The 18213-nt window shown below is 44.0% G+C and overlaps 1 protein-coding gene and 1 long non-coding RNA gene across 3 annotated transcripts in view; both read right to left on the minus strand.

Annotated features, from left to right (window-relative positions):
- LOC311614400 overlaps window positions 1-18213 on the minus strand; it is a 249526-nt gene that overhangs the window by 99493 nt on the left and 131820 nt on the right. The gene's annotated exons all lie outside the window — the stretch shown is intronic.
- Window positions 1-18213, minus strand: part of PIP4K2A (phosphatidylinositol-5-phosphate 4-kinase type 2 alpha) — a 160351-nt gene that overhangs the window by 57342 nt on the left and 84796 nt on the right. The window contains exons 2-3 of the mRNA XM_084868701.1: window positions 8079-8176; window positions 5604-5700 (exon numbers count right to left, since the gene is read on the minus strand). Of these exons, the coding sequence (XP_084724827.1) occupies window positions 5604-5700; window positions 8079-8176 (195 nt within the window). The remainder of the gene's footprint in view (window positions 1-5603; window positions 5701-8078; window positions 8177-18213) is intronic.

Consider the following 18213-nt stretch of genomic DNA (forward strand, 5'->3'; position numbering starts at 1 on the left):
AAAAAAAAATATATATATATATATATATATATATATATATTTACTTTTTGTTTTAAAGAGAAGCCTGACTGGGTGGCTCAATTGGTTGGCATGTTGTCCCATATACCAAAAGGTTGTGGGTTCGATCCCTGATAGGGACCTGAACAGGAGGCAACCTATTGATATTTCTCTCACATGGATGTTTCATGTGCTCTCTCCCTTCCTCCCCCTTCCTCTCTCAATAAAAATATATTTTCAAGTGAGGATTAAAAAATAAAAGAGAAAAAAAAAAAAAGAACAAGAAAAACCTGATGGTGCTAATGGGTTGTGATAGCATTTTCCCAAAGGTCTATCAAGAGACTTGTCTAACCTTGGCTAGTGTGACTCAGTGGTTACAGTGTCCACCTACAACCTCAAGGGTTACAGGTTTGATTCCCAGTCAAGGGCACTTACCTGGGCTGCCCATCCCCCTTCTTCCCTCCTCCAGTGACCTGCTCTCTCAATGTCTCGCTCCAACACCTCTGGCTCCTGCCCTTTGCTCTGGTGACCCGTCAGCCACCACTCCTGTCACTTTACTCTCTCCCTGTCTTGTGGAGATGCTCTCTGCTCGACCCTGTCAGCACCAGGTGTCTCTCTTCACTTGTTGGGGTAACACATAGCCTCCTAATTTCTGTATCTCTCTTCTATATATAACCACCTCAATTATGTGTTTATTATTGACTAGAGACCCAGTGCATGAATTGGTGCACTGGTAGGGTCCCTCTGGGTGGCCTGCAGGGACCTGGCCAAAACCCGCTGTCCAACGCTTCCTAGAGCTTCAACCTGCTGCTCCTGCTCATCCCTGCATGAGCCCTGCACCTGGTGTCCTCCCAAGGGGAGTGACCTCTGGGATCAGGCTGAAACTGGCTCTCCGACAACCCTTGAGGGGCCCCGAATTGTGAGAGGGTGCAGGCCAGAGCGCTTACCCTGGTGCCCAGACCCACCTCCTCTGGGCCTGCAGCCCATAGCCCAGCTGGACTCAATCCCGTCCTCAGACAGTTTAACTTATATTTGGGAAAGCTGTATTGAAAAACATGGTGATAGACTTTATATTATAGAGGTACTGACAGAATTTTTTTTTTTCAAACTTTAGTATATTCAGAAGGCCTTGACATTTTAGAATTGTATTTTTAAACCTGAAACAAGAGCATCAACAGACTAAAACTTTACCTCTTAAACTTACTTTAAAATTAGAATTTTCTGTTACAAATATAAAAAACAAGGGATTCTTTTTTAATCCTCACCCAAGGATATGTTTATTGATTTTTAATTTTTATTTTTTTAGAGAGGGGAAATAAGAGAGAGAGATTGGTTGCCTCCTGCACACACTTCCATGGGGGATCGAACCCACAGCCAGCTGAGCCACATGGGCCAGGGCAGTAATGAGGAGTCTCATTCAGGAGACGCAGTGGGGAAAAGTAAACTGATATTATCCTCTACAAAAAATACGAAGGCTCCGTTTCCAGTGCATTTAGGTTTAATTCATCTCCAACTTGTATAACGTTTTGGGTTCTGGTGGGCATTCTCTCCCATAGTTTAGAAACTTTAACTGAAGCCCACATTTAACTTCCTAGAACTGTTATAAGGGGTTTGATTCTCTGAGAGGCAAGAAAGCAGATTTAAAAAAAAAAAAATTTTTTTATTGATATTTCACGGAGAGGGGGAAGGGAGAGAGATAGAGAGCTAGAAACGTTGATGGGAGAGAAACATTGACCAGCTGCCTCTTGCACACCTCCTACTGGGGATGTGCCCACAACCAATGTACATGCCCTTGACCGGAATCGAACCTGGGACCTTTCAGTCCGCAGACGGACGCTCTACCACTGAGCCAAACCGGCCTCGGCAGAAAGCAGATTTTCTTAAAAAAACATTAATAGTCAGGATGTCTGGGTTTCTGTAAACCTTATCAGCATCTAATTTGGAATCTGGCATATAAGAGTTAACAAAAAAGAAAAAGGAATTCCTTCACCCTTTCTTCCCTTCTGCATTTCCTACAACATCTAGCAGAGCCTGACATGTAGTCCCACAAATAAACACTCACTGAGTTGATAATTGGGCATGAAATCCCCTAAGGGGACTAGAGCTTACGGAGGCAATGGTGAGGGCAGACTCAGCACCGAGGCGGCAGTACCAGTGGAGGCCTCCGGGGGAGCAGAGTCATTGGGAAAGATCTCATCTTAAAAGCATGGTGAGGGGAGTCGCATTGGCCCAGCAATGATCAGAAGAACACAATTCAACGTTGAGCATATTACAAACCCATGAAATAACTTCGTGAAGCACTGATGATTTGAGCAAAGTTCTGAATCTGGAGCACTGAGCACATGCGCGCGTGCGCACACACACACACACACACACACGCACACACCCCTTCACACATATATGTTAAGTGATATTGTTACTAATGATGAATATTCTAGAGCTGTTGCTTGAATTAGTCTCTAACAGCAAGAAAACAAAGTTTTCTTTTTAAAAGACAGGAAAGACGTCAAAGCCGGAGGAAAGATACACGTGTTAATGGGGACAGCAAGAATGCTTTTTAATTACTCTAAGTCCACTGATAAGAGGTCGATGAGGTAGGCTAATTACTAGGTGCCGCTTTTATCGAAATGATCAATAATGGCTTTTTCAGGTGCAGGAAAAAGGCATTCCCACACACAGGGCAGATCAAGAACATTTATCCATCAGCTTTACCAGGGAGGTCTGAACACTAAATGAACCGGAGAAGGGAGCTCCTTGTGGCCACCTTTATTGAAAGCTGCTACCGGCAGCGCTTGAGAAAAACAAACTCGGCAAGGCAGAGGCAGCGGAAGCCCGGCCCCACCAGCAGCGCCGCCCATAGGTGCTGAGCCCCCAGGTCCCTGATCCCACTTTTCATACCAGATTGGGAATTTGGTCCTTCACGTGTCACCTGAGGCCTGTTACTAGTTGTGGCCACGATGAATGAGATGCCTGGCCCACAGTGAGGCCCAGTGCCAAGCAGCTGGGATGGTGGGCCCCTCTGGTCGCAGCCTAGTGCCTCTGTCGCCTTCACCCCTGCCCCGCGCAGGGCGCTCGGACACACGGCCACAGCCAGTGTTGGCACAACCTCTTCCTTTTTTCCAGATCAAGTAGCCAACAAAGTGTGTTGCACCCTACTGCTGACAAATTTTTAAGAGGTGCAGATATTGGAAAAGGAACACAGGATTGGGGAGGGAACCAGTATATCTCTGGTTTTCCTAAAGATACTTTGAACACCCAGCGTTGTTGTTGTTTTTTTTCCTTAATAAAAATACAGCCGAAACCGGTTTGGCTCAGTGGATAGTGTCGGCCTGCGGACTGAAGGGTCAAGGGTTCGATTTCGGTCAAGGGCATGTACCTTGGTTGCAGGCACATTCCCAGTAGGGGGCGTGCAGGAGGCAGCTGATCAATGTTTCTCTTTCATCCATGTTTCTAACTCTCTGTCTCTCTCCCTTCCTCTCTGTAAAAAATCAGTAAAGTATAATAAAAAAAAAAAAAAATACAATTGCCAAAGAGAAAGCAGCAATTTAAATGCCAAAAGCACCAGGCACAGCTGAGGAAAGGAGTGGTTTCAGATGATTAATTATCCTCACACTGGCTCTCCTCTGCCCCGCTCTCATTCTAAGAGCTTAACCGACTTTGCCAATTAGTTAGTGTGAATCACCCTCCGCTTGCCTAATTTGCCTTCAAAGTTTGTACTCAGCAATTTGCACTTACTTAACTATCAGCTTACATGGTTTTGGTTTGTTTTGTTTTTTGGGGGGAGAGGGAAGGGAAGGGAAGAAAAATTGCTCATTCCTTAGTATTTCAGTAACTAAATTGGTAATTTTAGGAAATTTTAAAAAGTTACTCTTATCTGCTGCAGTCAGAACTCAGGGTGTAATGGGCCCACTTTGGATCTCATTTAGCAGGACTGATTCGGAAAAGAAATATAAAGACTTCATTTTGGTAATGAATTAAGGAATCTAACAAGATCTTGTTGCTTAGGCCCTCAAAAGTTAGTTTCTGTGAAATGCGAGTATAACTGTTCTTTTGTTTTGTTTTTGTTTCTTATATAAAAAAAAGGAGGGGGGCAAAGGGAGAACACACCTGCGAGTCCCATGGGAGAGCAGCCACAGGAGACCTCAGTTACCAGCTGGCCACTCCTTTTTAAAGTGCTCGGTTTATTTTCAGATGGCCTCTCTAGATGTATTCACAGTTCTTAAATAATGTGGAATTATTCCTTTTTATTTCATACAAACCCTTTTTACTATTCCAAATTTATTCTTTGAAAGTGACTTATTTTTTCAGCAGTAAATTTCAAGTCTAAGTTTGACCTAAGTTCTTTCTCTTAACACATGAAGGTCAAACCTGAGCGATGTTGGCTCCACTGAAGTTTTTCAAAGCAAACCAAGTGCCCACATCCTCCTGTCACCTCCCCTCGGCCCTCCGGGGCGCACCGAGCCTCTGCTCAGGACACCCAGCCCTGGGCCACCTGCGCCCGTAAGCGCTGCTTTTCCACAGCCCGGCAGCTGGCGGCTCCTCCTGCTGAGTGAGCAGTGAGAGAGAAAAGGGCAGGGCAGGGTGAGGAGGCCTACAAAGCTTTAGAAAAATGCAGTACCGGTAACTCAGTTCGAATTGCCTCAGAGGCCAGATTCTTCAAGGGCAAATACAGGGTAAGCTGTGCTAACTTGGGAGGTCATCCAGGGTGGCAATATGGCACTCAATGCAGGATACACTAGGCTTTCCCGCTTAGGGCAAATGAGAGGAAGTGACTGCTAGACTTAAAGGATTTAAATAAGTCAGTCCGCTCACAGGACAACCAACAGACTGTCATAGAAGACCAGGAAGTAACCCTTGCATCTCCTAACGTAGACTTCTGCTCCTGCAGAAAGTCCTTGGCTTTCCCGAATCCAGCTGGCACAGCGTTAGGACAGATGACCACGGGTCAGCAGATATGACAACACCCTGAGAGCCAGGCAAGTCCGGGGAGAAGAGCAGCAGTGCGCTTTTGTGTGCGGGGGCAGGAAGAGCGAAGGGCGTGTTCCCCAGCCCATGCCCGGGACAAGCGGGCTCCTGATGGGGACGGCGGAGTGCGGGCACGGTGCCATGCTGGGGCGGTGCTCCAAGTGTGGCCTCTGACAAGAATGCTGCGGGCGAGAGGCAGCACTGGCCAAGGGGGAAAGCAGCGACTCAGCACAAACAAGAAAACATTTCTCAATTCCCGAGCGGCCTCTGCCCGTGTAGGAAATGCGAATCAATGCGCACATACACACATGCCCAGGCTGGTGACACATGTGATGGCAGAGATGAGGAGCTTCTGCTGGCAGGACCCCTTCTTCTGGAAACGAGAGCCTGTGTCAGACCCTCACGTGCCTGTTCTCTCCTCAAAGAATAATTTCCTTTCCTACTGACTACTGAAAATATATCATACAGGGCTTCCTAACTCAAAGAACCCTTTATGTCAGAAAAAAAAAAATCATTGAACGTTAATATATAAACTAAAAGTTACTATTGTATAATTCCTTGTAATGATAAAAATTCAGTCCTATTTTACAGAGCGTGGAGCCACGAAGCGTATTTGAAGCAAAGTTACCAAAGCAACTCACCTGGAAGTCTTGGTCGTCGATCCCAAACCTCTCCCGCAGGTTTCGGAAGACCATCGGGCAGTATTCCTTAAACTTGAAATGGCTCGGCATGTTTTCTCTGAAACAGCGTGTGGTGAAAGAAAGCTCAGATACACAGAGTTAACCAGACTTGAATCTCCCACCAGCCAGTTCCATGAGCAGCCAAGGACGTGCCTGAAATTCCCCTCCCAAGAGGCTCTTCCCAGAACCACAGTGGGCCCTGGATCAGCATGAGGTCAGGGGTGCTGACCCCCATACAGCTGAAAAGTCACGTGTCACTTTTGACTCCCCCAAAACTCAACAAATAGCCTTACTACCAGTAACACAGTCAGTCAATTCACACATATTTTATGTTTCATGTCTATTATATAGTATATTTTTACACAAAAAAAGTAAGCCAGAGAAAAGAAGATGTTATTAAAATTATAAGGAAGAAAAATACATTTGCAGTATGAACCTTATTTATTTATTTATTTATATATTATTTTTTATTGATTTTTCACAGAGAGGAAGGGAGAGAGATACAGAGCTAGAAACATCAATGAGAGAGAGTCATCGATCAGCTGCCTCCTGCACGCCCCCCACTGGGGATGTGCCCGCAACCAAGGTACATGCCCTTGACCGGAATCGAACCTGGAACCTTTCAGTCTGCAGGCCAATGCTCTATCCACTGAGCCAAACCAGTTTCGGCCCATATTTATTTTTTTAATCTACATTTAAGTGCACCTGTTGTTCAAGGCTCAACAGTACAAGCCACAGTAAGACCGAGGGCCGAAGGTCAGGCCGATAACATTTGTGTCCTCTCACCACCTAGGAGCACGTGACCTCTATGACCTTTTAATCCTGACCACGTGCTCCAGCTGCTCCCTCAAGGAAGAGGAGGCTGCCAAGGGGAGGGGCCACCCTGCAGAACATGGTGAAGAGAAAGCCAAGAATGTGGACAGAGGGAAGGGCATCGAGCAAGCCACATCATCCTCAGTCAGTAGTGGATGCGAGCTTTCAAAACAAGACCTCTCTCACTCGCTGAATAACCTATCCTATATAATAAAAGGGTAATACGCAAACTGACCTTAACAGTGGAACAACCGGTTGCTATGACATGCACTGACCACCAGGGGGCAGGCGCTCAATGCAGGAGCTGCCCCTTGGTGATCAGTGCACTTCCACAGGGGGAGCACTGCTCAGCCAGAAGTCAGCAGCAGTGGTGGGAGCCTCTTCTGCCTCTGCAACAGCGCTAAGGATGTCCGACTAACAGCTTAGGCCCAATCTCCCGGGGAGCGGGCCTAAGCCAGCAGGTGGACACCCCTCAAGGGCTCCCGGACTGTGAGAGGGTGCAGGCCGGGCTGAGGGACACCCCTCCCCTTGATTGCACGAATTTTCATGCACTGGGCCTCTAGTTTTATATAAAGACCACAACTTAAATTCACATAGAAAATTCTCTCAAAGGTTAGCTCTAAACAGTATTATGGGAAGATTTAACCCCTGAGCTTCTCAGTAGCACCCAGGAAGAAATTTCAGAACTCATCTTTTGAGGAGGACTTAAAGTTTATACCACTCATTCAGAAAACTGGCTCTTTCTTTGTGTTCACACATTCCTCTGTTGCGGTACTCTGCACACCAACTTATAGTATGTAATTTGTATATATGTCAGTTTTCAACCACCCACCTGACTGTCAGCCCCTTAAGGGAAGGGCTGTTTCTTATAAATTCATGTAGCTCCAGCTCTCAGTGAACTGCCTAACATATAAGGGGCTCCAGAGTGCCATCTAAAATGACATCCCGCCTGGCCGATGTGGCTCAGTGGTTGAGCGTTGACCTATGAACCAGGGGGTTGATTCCTGGTAAGAGCACATACCCAGGTTGTGGGCTCAATCCCCAGTGTGGGGCATGCATGAGGCAGCAGATCAATGATTCTCTCTCATCATTGATATTTCTATCTTCCTCTCCCTCTCCCTTCCTAACTGGAATCAATAAAAATATATTTTAAAAAAATAAACATAAAATAAAATGACATTCCAATGAAGGAGAAATAGTCTCAATACCCAACATGGTGTCCAATTATGTTCTATAAAAATGCACCTTAATTCTTTATTGTTCATCGAAGTCATCATTTCCGTTCATAAAGTAATCATTGTGAGGGTTTTGTGTAAGATAGCTGAAAAATAGCTAAAAAAAAATCCAAGCAATTTACAGCTTGAAACATCTGAAGTGTAATGAGAATATCACTTTTAACATATAAGCTATTCATAGAGAACAATATGCCATATGGCAAAAGGATATTACCCAAGAGGCCTGCTGTTGCTTTTGTGAAAATGACAGATGGTTCTGTTTATCACAGGATTAACTTCATCAGAAAAACTTTACACCCACCCATTGAAAAATGTGATTATAGAATTCACAGAAATCGTACTCCTGGCAGCCAACATCGGTTCTAGAAAAGTTCGTGCTTGTACTTACTTGTTAAAAAGGTGATTGTCCACCTTTATCTTTGAATAGGCTTTGAAGTCATCTGGCATCAACATAACAGGGATTTGAACATGGCTCAGTTCATTGATCTGGAAAAACATAAAGTAAACGGCACAGGTTACTACTAACTGGTGGGAAACTTTCAGCTCCCCCACTGGATGGGGAGGTGGGCACCGCAGCAGATTAAGCGCGATACAAACTCCCGAACAACAAGAGCTGAGGAGCTCCCGGGCGGGGGAAGGCATTCCCATGCCAGAAGGGTGGTGCAGCCCGGAGCCGGGGGACAGAAGCGCCTGCCCTCTGGATCCTTCCGGGTCTTGCCCTCCGCACCGCTTCATCCGGGTTCTTTATAACGTGCTTCATGATAAACTGGTAAATGTAAGTAAACGTTCTCCAGGAGCTGCCCTGGCAAACGGAACCTGAGGAGACAGCCTTGGGAACATTCCATAGATAGCCAGTCGGTGAGGAGCACAAGTGACCACCTGCCCTTGCAGTTGGCCTCTGAAGAGGGAGCAGTCTATGGGACGAGCCCTGAACCTGGGGGATCTGATGCTGTCCCCAGGTAGACAGGATCAGAATGTAGTTCATCGCTTCCTGGTGTTAGGAAAATTACACAGGAAAGATAGACAGAGCTCTGGCCGTTGTGGTTCAATTGGTTGGAGTGTGTCCTGTACACCGCAAGGCCGCAGGTTCATCCGGTCAGGGCACATACCCAAGTTGCAGGTTCAATGTCTGGTAGTGTGCATGCAGGAGACAACTGGTCAATGTATCTTTCTCACATTGATGTTTCTCTCGCTCTCTCTCCTTTGCCTTCCCTCCCTTTCTAAAATAAAAAAATAAAAAAGGATACATAGATAGTGCATATGCATCCATCAAATCAAAACCATCTTTCAAAAAAAATAAAAAAGCAAAATAAAGCCTTTTCACAAACAAAAACTGACAAGTGACCTGAAACCGAATTTAAAGAAACTAGTAAGATTTAGAAACATATAATTTAGAGGCTAAGGACATATACTTCAGGAAAAAAGTGTGTGGAAGATCTGATATACAAAAAGAACAGTAAGCAAATAAATAAGGTAAATGTGTGGAGAAATGTGAGTAAACATTGCCTAGATGAAGCAGTAATGCTTCATTCACTGGGTTACAAGGCCGGATATAAGCACTGGACAGCAATGCCGGGAAGCGGGCGGTGGAGTTGCAGTGCTCCTGTATTGTTCAGGAGGAGAGTTAAGATGATAACTTCAGACTAAGAATGAAGGTACAATTCTAAACATTAAAAGAATAGAAACAGAGTATATAACCTGTACGCTAGCGGATAAAAACAGACAGTAAGAATACAAATAAAACTCATTAAAAAAAAAAAAAAAAAAGAACACAAGAAGAAAAAAATAAGTGCTGCAAAAGTAGGACAAACAGAAAGTAAATGAAAGAAACAAATCTGGATCTATACAGAATCACAATAGGCAAAAGTAGGCTAGAAGTTAAAATAAAGATTGTTAAAATGAAATAAAAACAACTATACACTACATGTGAGAGACATAACTAAAATGTAAGAACTCAAAAAGATTAAAAGTTACGGAACAAAAAATATATATTAAATAGTACTAAAATTATTGAAAGCTTGTTTACCTTTACTGATATTAGATAAATAACTTTAAGATAGAAGCATTGCTAAGACTAAAGAAGGTCTGTACATAATGATAAAATGTTCAATTAGCCAGAAAGATAAAATTCATATTTTATAAGTACCTAATTAGCTTGAAAGTATAAAGCAAAAACTCTTCAGACCTCTGGGATAATGGACAATCCATTGTTAAAGAGAAAGATTTGAATATGCTTTGATAGTTCAAATAGAGAAAGAAAATAAATTGAATATTATTCATTCAGTATTTACTACGCACCTATTACTGCCAAGTATTTATCTAGTTGCTTTGGATAGGTTGTTGAACAAAACACATTAACGTGCCTGTCCTCCTAGAACTTATATTGTAGCAGGAAGAGTCAGAAAATAAAACAATAAACTTAGTAAATTACAATGTGGGTAGTAAATTATCTACAATGTTAGAAATACATATATATCCTATTTAATTAAAAAAAAAAATAGTAGTATGCAAATTAACCATCACTCTGCTACACCCACCAGCCAATCAGGAGTGGGTATGCAAATTAACCCAACCAAGATGGCTGCAGTCACAGAGAGAGCAGGAGGGAGGCTTGAGTTTTCCTGGCGATGAAGGAAGCCAAGCTTTCTGCACATGCTGAAGGTTACAAAGTTTCAATTATAGAACATAAATAAATCCCAACAGAAATGGCTGCTGCCACAGATCTAACAGAAGGCTTGGCTCTGCTCCAGGCTACAAAGTTTCAATTGTAGAAGGTAAATAAATTCGAGATACCAGGGCCTCTGCTTGGGTCACCAGGGGGGACATGGCCAGCCTGCAAACAACCACAAGCCCCTCGCCTAGGCCACCCCACGCCCCAAGGGAACCCCCACCCTGATCCAGGACACCCTTCAGGCAAACCAGCTGGCCCCCACCCATGCACCAGGCCACTATCCTATCTATTAAAAGAGTAATATGCAGATTGACCATCACTCAAATACACAAGATGGCTGCCCCCATGTGATCAAAGATCCTGCCCCCATGTGGACACAAGATGGCCACCTCAAGATGGGAGGAACCAGGCCTACAAGGGAGGGCAGTTGAGGGCAAACAGGCTGGCAGGGGAGCAGTTAGGCATCAATCAGGCTGGCAGGAGAGTGATTTGGGGGTGATCAAGTTGGCAGGCATTAGTGGTTAGGGGCAATCAGGAAGGCAGGCAAGTGAGCAGTTGGGAGACAGTAGTCCTGGATTATCAAAGGGATGTCCAACTACCCTAGGATCGGGCCTAAACTGGCAGTCAGATATCCCTCAAGGGGTCCCAGATTGGATAGGGTGCAGGCTGAGCTGAGGAACACCCCCTCCATACACAAATATCATGCACTGGGCCTCTAGTGTGTGTGTGTGTGTGTGTGTGTGTGTGTGTGTGTGTGTGTGTATTGTGGGCCAAGGTTTGAAAGAGATAAGGGATTGAGCGTTCCAGTGCAAATGTTCTGGGGATGTGCATGGTATGCTCGGGAAAAGGGGACCAGCCTGGCTTTAGAAGATTACATGTGGAATAGGAAGAACTGAGATCAGAGAAGTAAAGGGAAGCTGGGCCTATAGAACTCTGGATATCACTGGAAGGACTCTGGCTTTTACTCTACGCAGATGCAATGTTCTGGGTGGTAGAGTGATGATGTCACTTAACTAACTTAGGTTTTGAAAGACCACTGTACTGGGTGGGGAGAGTTTGGGGTGGGGGAAGCACAAGTGCAGAAGTAGCCGTAACAACAGTCTGCTTTGACTAGAGTGACCACATATTTTGAAAGCAGAGCAGCATGATTTCCAGTGGTCCTCAGTGTGTTGTGGGAGAAAGACAGGAGCCAAGTCCTGCTCAGAGGCTTTGGCCTGAGCAACCAGAGGGAGCTGCCATCAACCCAGACGGGGGACTCCTCAGTCTTCATTTTTATGCTTTTGATTTTTAAAACCTGTTCTGAAAATTAAGTACTTTAATAATATTGTTTAAACTATGAAGACAAGAAAAAACTTATGTGCAAGCCACCACATCTTCTAAAAAAAATATTATGTTAACATTTATTATAGTAATAGTTTAATAGAATACACATACTAATTAATATATAATTATGTTCTACTGAGCTCTGCACAAATACTCAAACCTTATGATGGAACTCAAACCTCATTTCCTGACCCACCTTGACTTTCACATTTTTACACATCAGCTGAGAATCCAACTTCCTGAAGATACCATATAAGGAAAGCAGCACAATTTATGTTGAAATTGTGAACTCCCTCCAGCTAGGGGTTTGCATCTGTCCATGTTGCCATTGAAATTTTAAAATATCCCATGGCACTCCTCTGAATTTGCTGCAATGCCCTAGGGCACTTCCCACAATTTGGGAAGCACAGATATAAATAGTAGCAGATACTTAAAACACCAAATGATATAATCTAATTATGAGCTAAAGTAATCAGAATAATACCTTAAAATTCATTGTATTAGATTATAACCTATAACCACTTTATAATGACCCAAACAACCTTAATTACGGCCATCAGTTAATCCTTACCTCATAAAAACTGATTCATATCACCTTTTCATGAAAGTGATTTTCTTGGGATAATTCTGTACCAGATGCATTTGTATAAGGCCAACTCACAATTCTCCTATCAAATTAATGTGATAACTTAACCAGACATCACATTAGCTTGTTCTATATTAATTAAAATTTCCTTCGTTTTGTGCTGAGTAAAAATGCCACTCAACAAAACTCTAGACTAATTTAAAATCATATAATCTCTCCTATTCAGTTGACTCAAGTATCTTACAATATTAAACAACTAGAGGGCCAGTGCACAAAATTGTGCAGTGGGTGGGGAGGGGCCCTCAGCCCAGCCTGCGCCTTCTCGCAGTCTGGGCGCCTTTGGGGAATGTCTGACTAATGGCTTAAGTCCACTCTCCACGGGGAGTGGGCCTAAGCCAGCAGTTGGATATCATTAGCTCTGCCCACTGCTGCTTCGCTCACCAGCTGTGAGCCCGGCTTCTGGCTGAGTGGCACTCCCCCTGTGGGAGTGCACTGACCACTAGGGGGCAGCTCCTGCATTGAGCATCTGCTCCCTGGTGGTCAGTGCATGTCATAGTGACCAGTCATTCCACCATTAAGATCAATTTGCATATTAGCCTTTTATTATATTGGATTATCAGAGTACATATATAAAAAATTTAAATTTACATCTTTATACTAGCACTGGAATATCAAAGTTTAAAAAGAGAGAGAGAATCAGAACTAAAGGTCAAGTCTTGTGACAATAAGAACAATTAGAATGAAACTGATGCCAATCAATCTTTCAATATTTTGTGGAAATAAAAGTGTAAATAAAAACAATGGAGGTTTACAGGATGGCCAGGAAAATTAAGGAGTAATCAACTTCATATTGCTTTCACTAAATTATACAGAAAATGTTGGAGAGAACAATAAATGATTTCTTCTATCACATCTATGCTCCAAGTGATTACTGAGAAAACAAAACCCAATTTGGAAGTAGAAAAAAAAAATGCTTTTTGCTTTATAGTTCCTGTTCTAAAAAATGTTTCATGGAAAAATATTATGAAAAGCTTTCAGCCAAGATGGAATGTGTAATCTGAGCATTATCAATATTTCCCATATCGATTCCTTTCATGAGTATAATGCGTCAGCGTCCACTCTGGGTTGGGCAGGGCCCGAACACCAGTGCTCACCCCCACGGTGCTTTCAAGAGGGGCACATGCATTAACTGAAGAATTGCACAAATGTAACACTTCCACAGTGACAAGCATCCAGAGACAGGACTTCATGCTATGAGCAAGCATGGCCAGCATGGATCAGGGTGGTGAAAGCTGAAGGAAGGGCTGGCTGGACTGGAGCAGAGGGCAGGGGGAGAGAGGTGCCAGGAAGCAGGATTACAGTGACAAAAGGGGGCACAGTGAACTGGAGAAATAACAAGTTAATGTGCTGGCAGTGCAGACACTGAGAGGGCACGTGACGGGATGGGGCTGAACAGCAGGCCTAGGAGGACTGAAGGGGACGGTAGCCTGGCAAAGGGCGGAGGCAGCCGAGATGCGGGAAGTAGATCGCAGGGATACTGAGGTGGTAAAACACAGGCCGAGGGACAGCAAAGACTGTGAAGCCATTTAGGGACAGAGTATTATAAAAAGAGTTCAATTTTGAACTTGTTAAATGTGATGTGCTCCTGAGACATGGTAAGTGTTGATGACAAGGAGGGCAGGTGGACACATGGCTCTGATGTTCTCAGGGGAAGCCTGGCCCGGAGATAAAAATACATGCCTCTGTGTCTAAGACAGTGCCCTTCCTCAGGCGCGAAGGAGATAATCCCAAGCACAGACAGAACGAGAGGACAGGAAGCCTCAGTGGTGAACAGCTCGAAGAAGAGGATGATCCTGCAAACTGAGGTAGGCAGGGTCACCCCATGGACATGGAGGAAAGAGTAAGTCAAGAACAAGATGACACAAAGAGTGGTGAATGCTTCTTAGAAGTCAAGAGGGATGAAGACTGGAAATGTCTGCTGGACTTAACAACACGGAGTTTTGGGTGACCTTGGTGTGAGGGGTTTGATGGAGCAGAGCAATGGAACCAGACTGGAGTCAGTTGGTGAGAGGATGCGGACATTGAGTTTGGCTAGGTTTTTTTGTGGTTTTTTTTTTTTTTTTTTTTTTTTTTTTTGTGTGTGTGTGTGTGTGTGTTTAATATATTTTATTGATTTTTTACAGAGAGGAAAGGAGAGGGATAGAGACTTAGAAATATTGATGAGAGAGAATCATCAATCAGCTGCCTCTTGCACATCTCCCACTGGGGATGTGCCCACAACCCAAGTGCATGCCCTTGACCAGAATCAAACCCGTGACCCTTCAGTCCACAGGCCGACGCTCTATCCACCGAGCCAAACCAGTGTCGGCAAGTCTGGCTAGTTTTTAAGAAGTCTGGACGTGAAGGAGAGGGGAGAAGAAGAGGATGAGGGGTGGAGGAAGGGCCCTGCCTGAGAAGGTGGGAAGGGAGGGGATCCAAGCACACATGAAAGAAATGGCTCTGGGAGGCAAGTCCTCCATCAACAAGAGAGAACAGGACAGGAGTTGTAAGCAAGGGGCAGAGTTTGGCTGAGGGAAGGCAGCAGTTCCCATCCACTGGCTCCAATTTTCTCTGGGAAGTAGGAGCTGTGGCCATGTGCTAAGAGTAGGAGGCAGGCTAGGGGCCTCAGAGGCTTAGCAAGAACACAGAGAAAGTGACCACAGAATGTGGGAGAACAAGTTGGAAGAAATAGGACTGGGCTTTGGGGCAGAGCGGGGATGGTCCATCTGTAGGGAGCCAATCAAACTCATGGAATGATATTCCAACAGAGTGGGACAGAGTGCAGGTGCAGGTGCAGAGGGGAGGGTGCCCAGTCAGGGATGAGGTCTTGCTGGTTGAATGAGCCAGAAAGAGGACACAAAATGTGCCATAAAGAGCAATGGAATGAATTCCAGGATAACCAAGTAGAAATGGAGAGTCAATATAAAGCACTATCCCTGACTATAGAGAGTTTTCCCTGATGGGGCAGCACACACACAAGCAGTGAGATGCCAGCAGCAGCAGCAGACAGTACGTGCGGCAGGAGCCGCTGCTGCAGGGCTGGGCAAGGACTCCGGGAGGGTGCAGCTGCTGTGACTTTTGACAGATGAAGAGATGTGACCCGTGTTTCATAAAAATGTTTGGAAATTGCACACTTTTAGTTACTTTTGCAAGCCCCATAGTCACAAATCAGAGTGTCCCAGAAGGTAGAGAATGTTTGGCCCTCATTATAGAGGAGAAAAGAGATTAAGAATCAAAGATTAAGAATCTCTATTATCTTAGAGATTCTAGTGTCTACTCTCTCATTTTGAAGATTATAATGCATCCTGGTATGTCACCCTGTTATCATTAAGAAGTAGCTCGGCACTAAATGATCTGAGCTACTTCAGAGGCATTTTACCTTTCTTCTGGATTGTCTTTCATTCACGATGGCTTCACATTTCCTTTGGGTTTCTCTTTTCTCCCTAAAATTCTCCCCCAAAACTTTCTGGTCAAGTGAGAAGCTAGACTCAATGACCTATGAAAGAATACTTCACCAACTAGAGGATTTACCACTTAAAATGAGCTTTTATTTAGTAAACAATATTTTCAATAGTGTACTCCTGAGCCCCTATATATTTTTCTTTAAACATGTGTGTGCTTTTTTGAACTTGTTAAATTTGATGTGCTCCTGAGACATGGTAAGTATTGCTGTCAAGAAGGCAGGTCATTCATTAGCAAAATGCTTAGCAAAAAGTTTTAGCAAAATGCTTTAATGATAGCACTGCCCAGTAACTGAAAGGCCATTTAACTTCCTGGATAACTCTCTCCTACGCCTACTGCTTTGACATTGCACAAACTGAAATCCTTGTCTGCAGTTCACATTCATTAGTGATACAGGCAAGGACAATGACCTATTATATTGAATACAGTTGAGTTAATCCTATTTGGTAATTTCTATATTTCACACAGAGCTATGGGTTGTGAACTTGCAAATACCAGGACACATTTCTTGGGTTTCAAAGTTATCAGTTTAAGAAAATTTTAATTTATTAGTCTGTCTACCTAGCCCAATCATTCTATGTGGCCCATTTCAAAATTGGCAGCTAAACTAATAATGCTTCATCAGAATACTAGAAGCCTGGTGCAGGAAATTCGTGCACTGGAGGGGAAGTCCCTCTGCCCAGCCTGAGCCCTCTACCAGTCTGGGAGCCCTCAGGGAATGTCCGACTACATGGCAGCAGGAGAGGCTCTCGTCGCCATGGCAGCTGCACTTGCCAGCCATGAGCCCAGCTTCTGGCTGAGTGGCACTCCCCCTGTGGGAGTGCACTGACCACCAGGGGGCAGCTCCTGCATTGAGTGTCTGCCCCCTGGTGGTCAGTGCATATCATAGCGACCAGTCGTTCTGCAGTTTGGTCGATTTGCATATTAGCCTTTTATTATATAGGATTAATAAAACATTTACACTTTTATTTCCTTATACTTACATAGACAATACATATATAATTATATTTATACACGCTATAGAAAACTCATAAGAAAGAAAACAATTTGTGTTAAGCATTACTATTTTGAGGGGGAAATAAAACATACTCACCCCATAGAAATAAAGCATGTATTATGAAATGCAACTAGGGTTTTAATTTATGAAGGTGAAAGTGCTTTTGGAGATTATTAAACTTTTATTAGGTTAATTAATAAACTAAAAGCACTAGTTCAATTATTAAGGCTATATTTAAGCTTCCTTCAGGGTACAGGTATTTAATAAACTCTCACAACAAAAGTGCGACACTACTTCACACTTATGAAGTGCTAGTTGTCAAACCACTTTGGCAAATATTTTTTTCATTTTCTATTCATACTGACAGTTGTATTCACAGTCCTAAAGAGCTCGTGACCATAAAAGTACATTTTAAATGCCCCCATGCAGAGAGGCTGTGGCTGGGTCTCTAGTGCCCTGGGAAGGGTCTCTTATTTCTGTCATCCGGCACTAGTCACCCCCAAGACAGACAAGTGCAATCCAGCTGTGCCTTTCTGCTTAGTCACTGGGTGTTAATGTGGAAGCACAGAGGCCCAACGTAAGACATAAAATAAAGAAGCTTTGTTGTCAACATCAATAGACCCAATGGCAAAGGGGGGCTGGGAGGGGGACTGAAAGGTTTACTGCAAAGTGCCCAAATGTTCCTGGTTGTATTATAATTCAAGAGTGGAGGGAAAGGGGGAGGGGGAGAGTGTGTGGGTGGAGGGAAAAATATCAGTTGACCCTGCGGGTGGTGAAGGGAGAAGGATGGGGAGAGCCATGGAGATCTGGGTGCAGCCTGGCCTGCACTCACATTAATACTTGCCACTGGTCTTCCTGAAATACTTGGTGAACACCTGCTAAGCACACATTGAACCCTTTGGACACAGTGTCTGATGTGATCTTTATGTCCAAATGGGAGTAGGGACTACTATCCCCATTTTCCACATGAGGAAATGGAGGCCTGGTGAGATTCGATAAACTAATCTAGGCTAAGTCTTACTCAGTCAGGCAACTCACTTGAGTTTCCTTAATATAAAATTCAGGGGGCGGAACTGGCTGACCAAAGATCATTTGGAGCTGCTGAAAGCCTGTGAGGTAAGAAGCACAACAACTTCATAAGCCATACACCTGACATTCTAGGACCCGTTACATTTAAAAGCTTCTACAGGACTCCTCCTTTAAAAGAGCAATAATTAACTAGATGCCTGGGATAAATGATTAAAAACACGTTTAAATGAATATGCACCAGACCTACTGCCATCACCTCAGCTGCGAAGACCTTATTACTGGAAAGCTGTCATTTCTCTGACATCCCTTGTCGTTTCTAAAGAGGGAAAATAAATATTCCTCAAAGGTCCATTAAATCTTAATGAATGGCAAACAGAATGCTTGAAGGATACAAAATCGATTTCCAAACAATTACT

This window comes from Pipistrellus hanaki (assembly GCF_964339955.1).
Source record: "Pipistrellus hanaki genome assembly, chromosome: 1".
Lineage (NCBI taxonomy): Eukaryota > Metazoa > Chordata > Mammalia > Chiroptera > Vespertilionidae > Pipistrellus > Pipistrellus hanaki.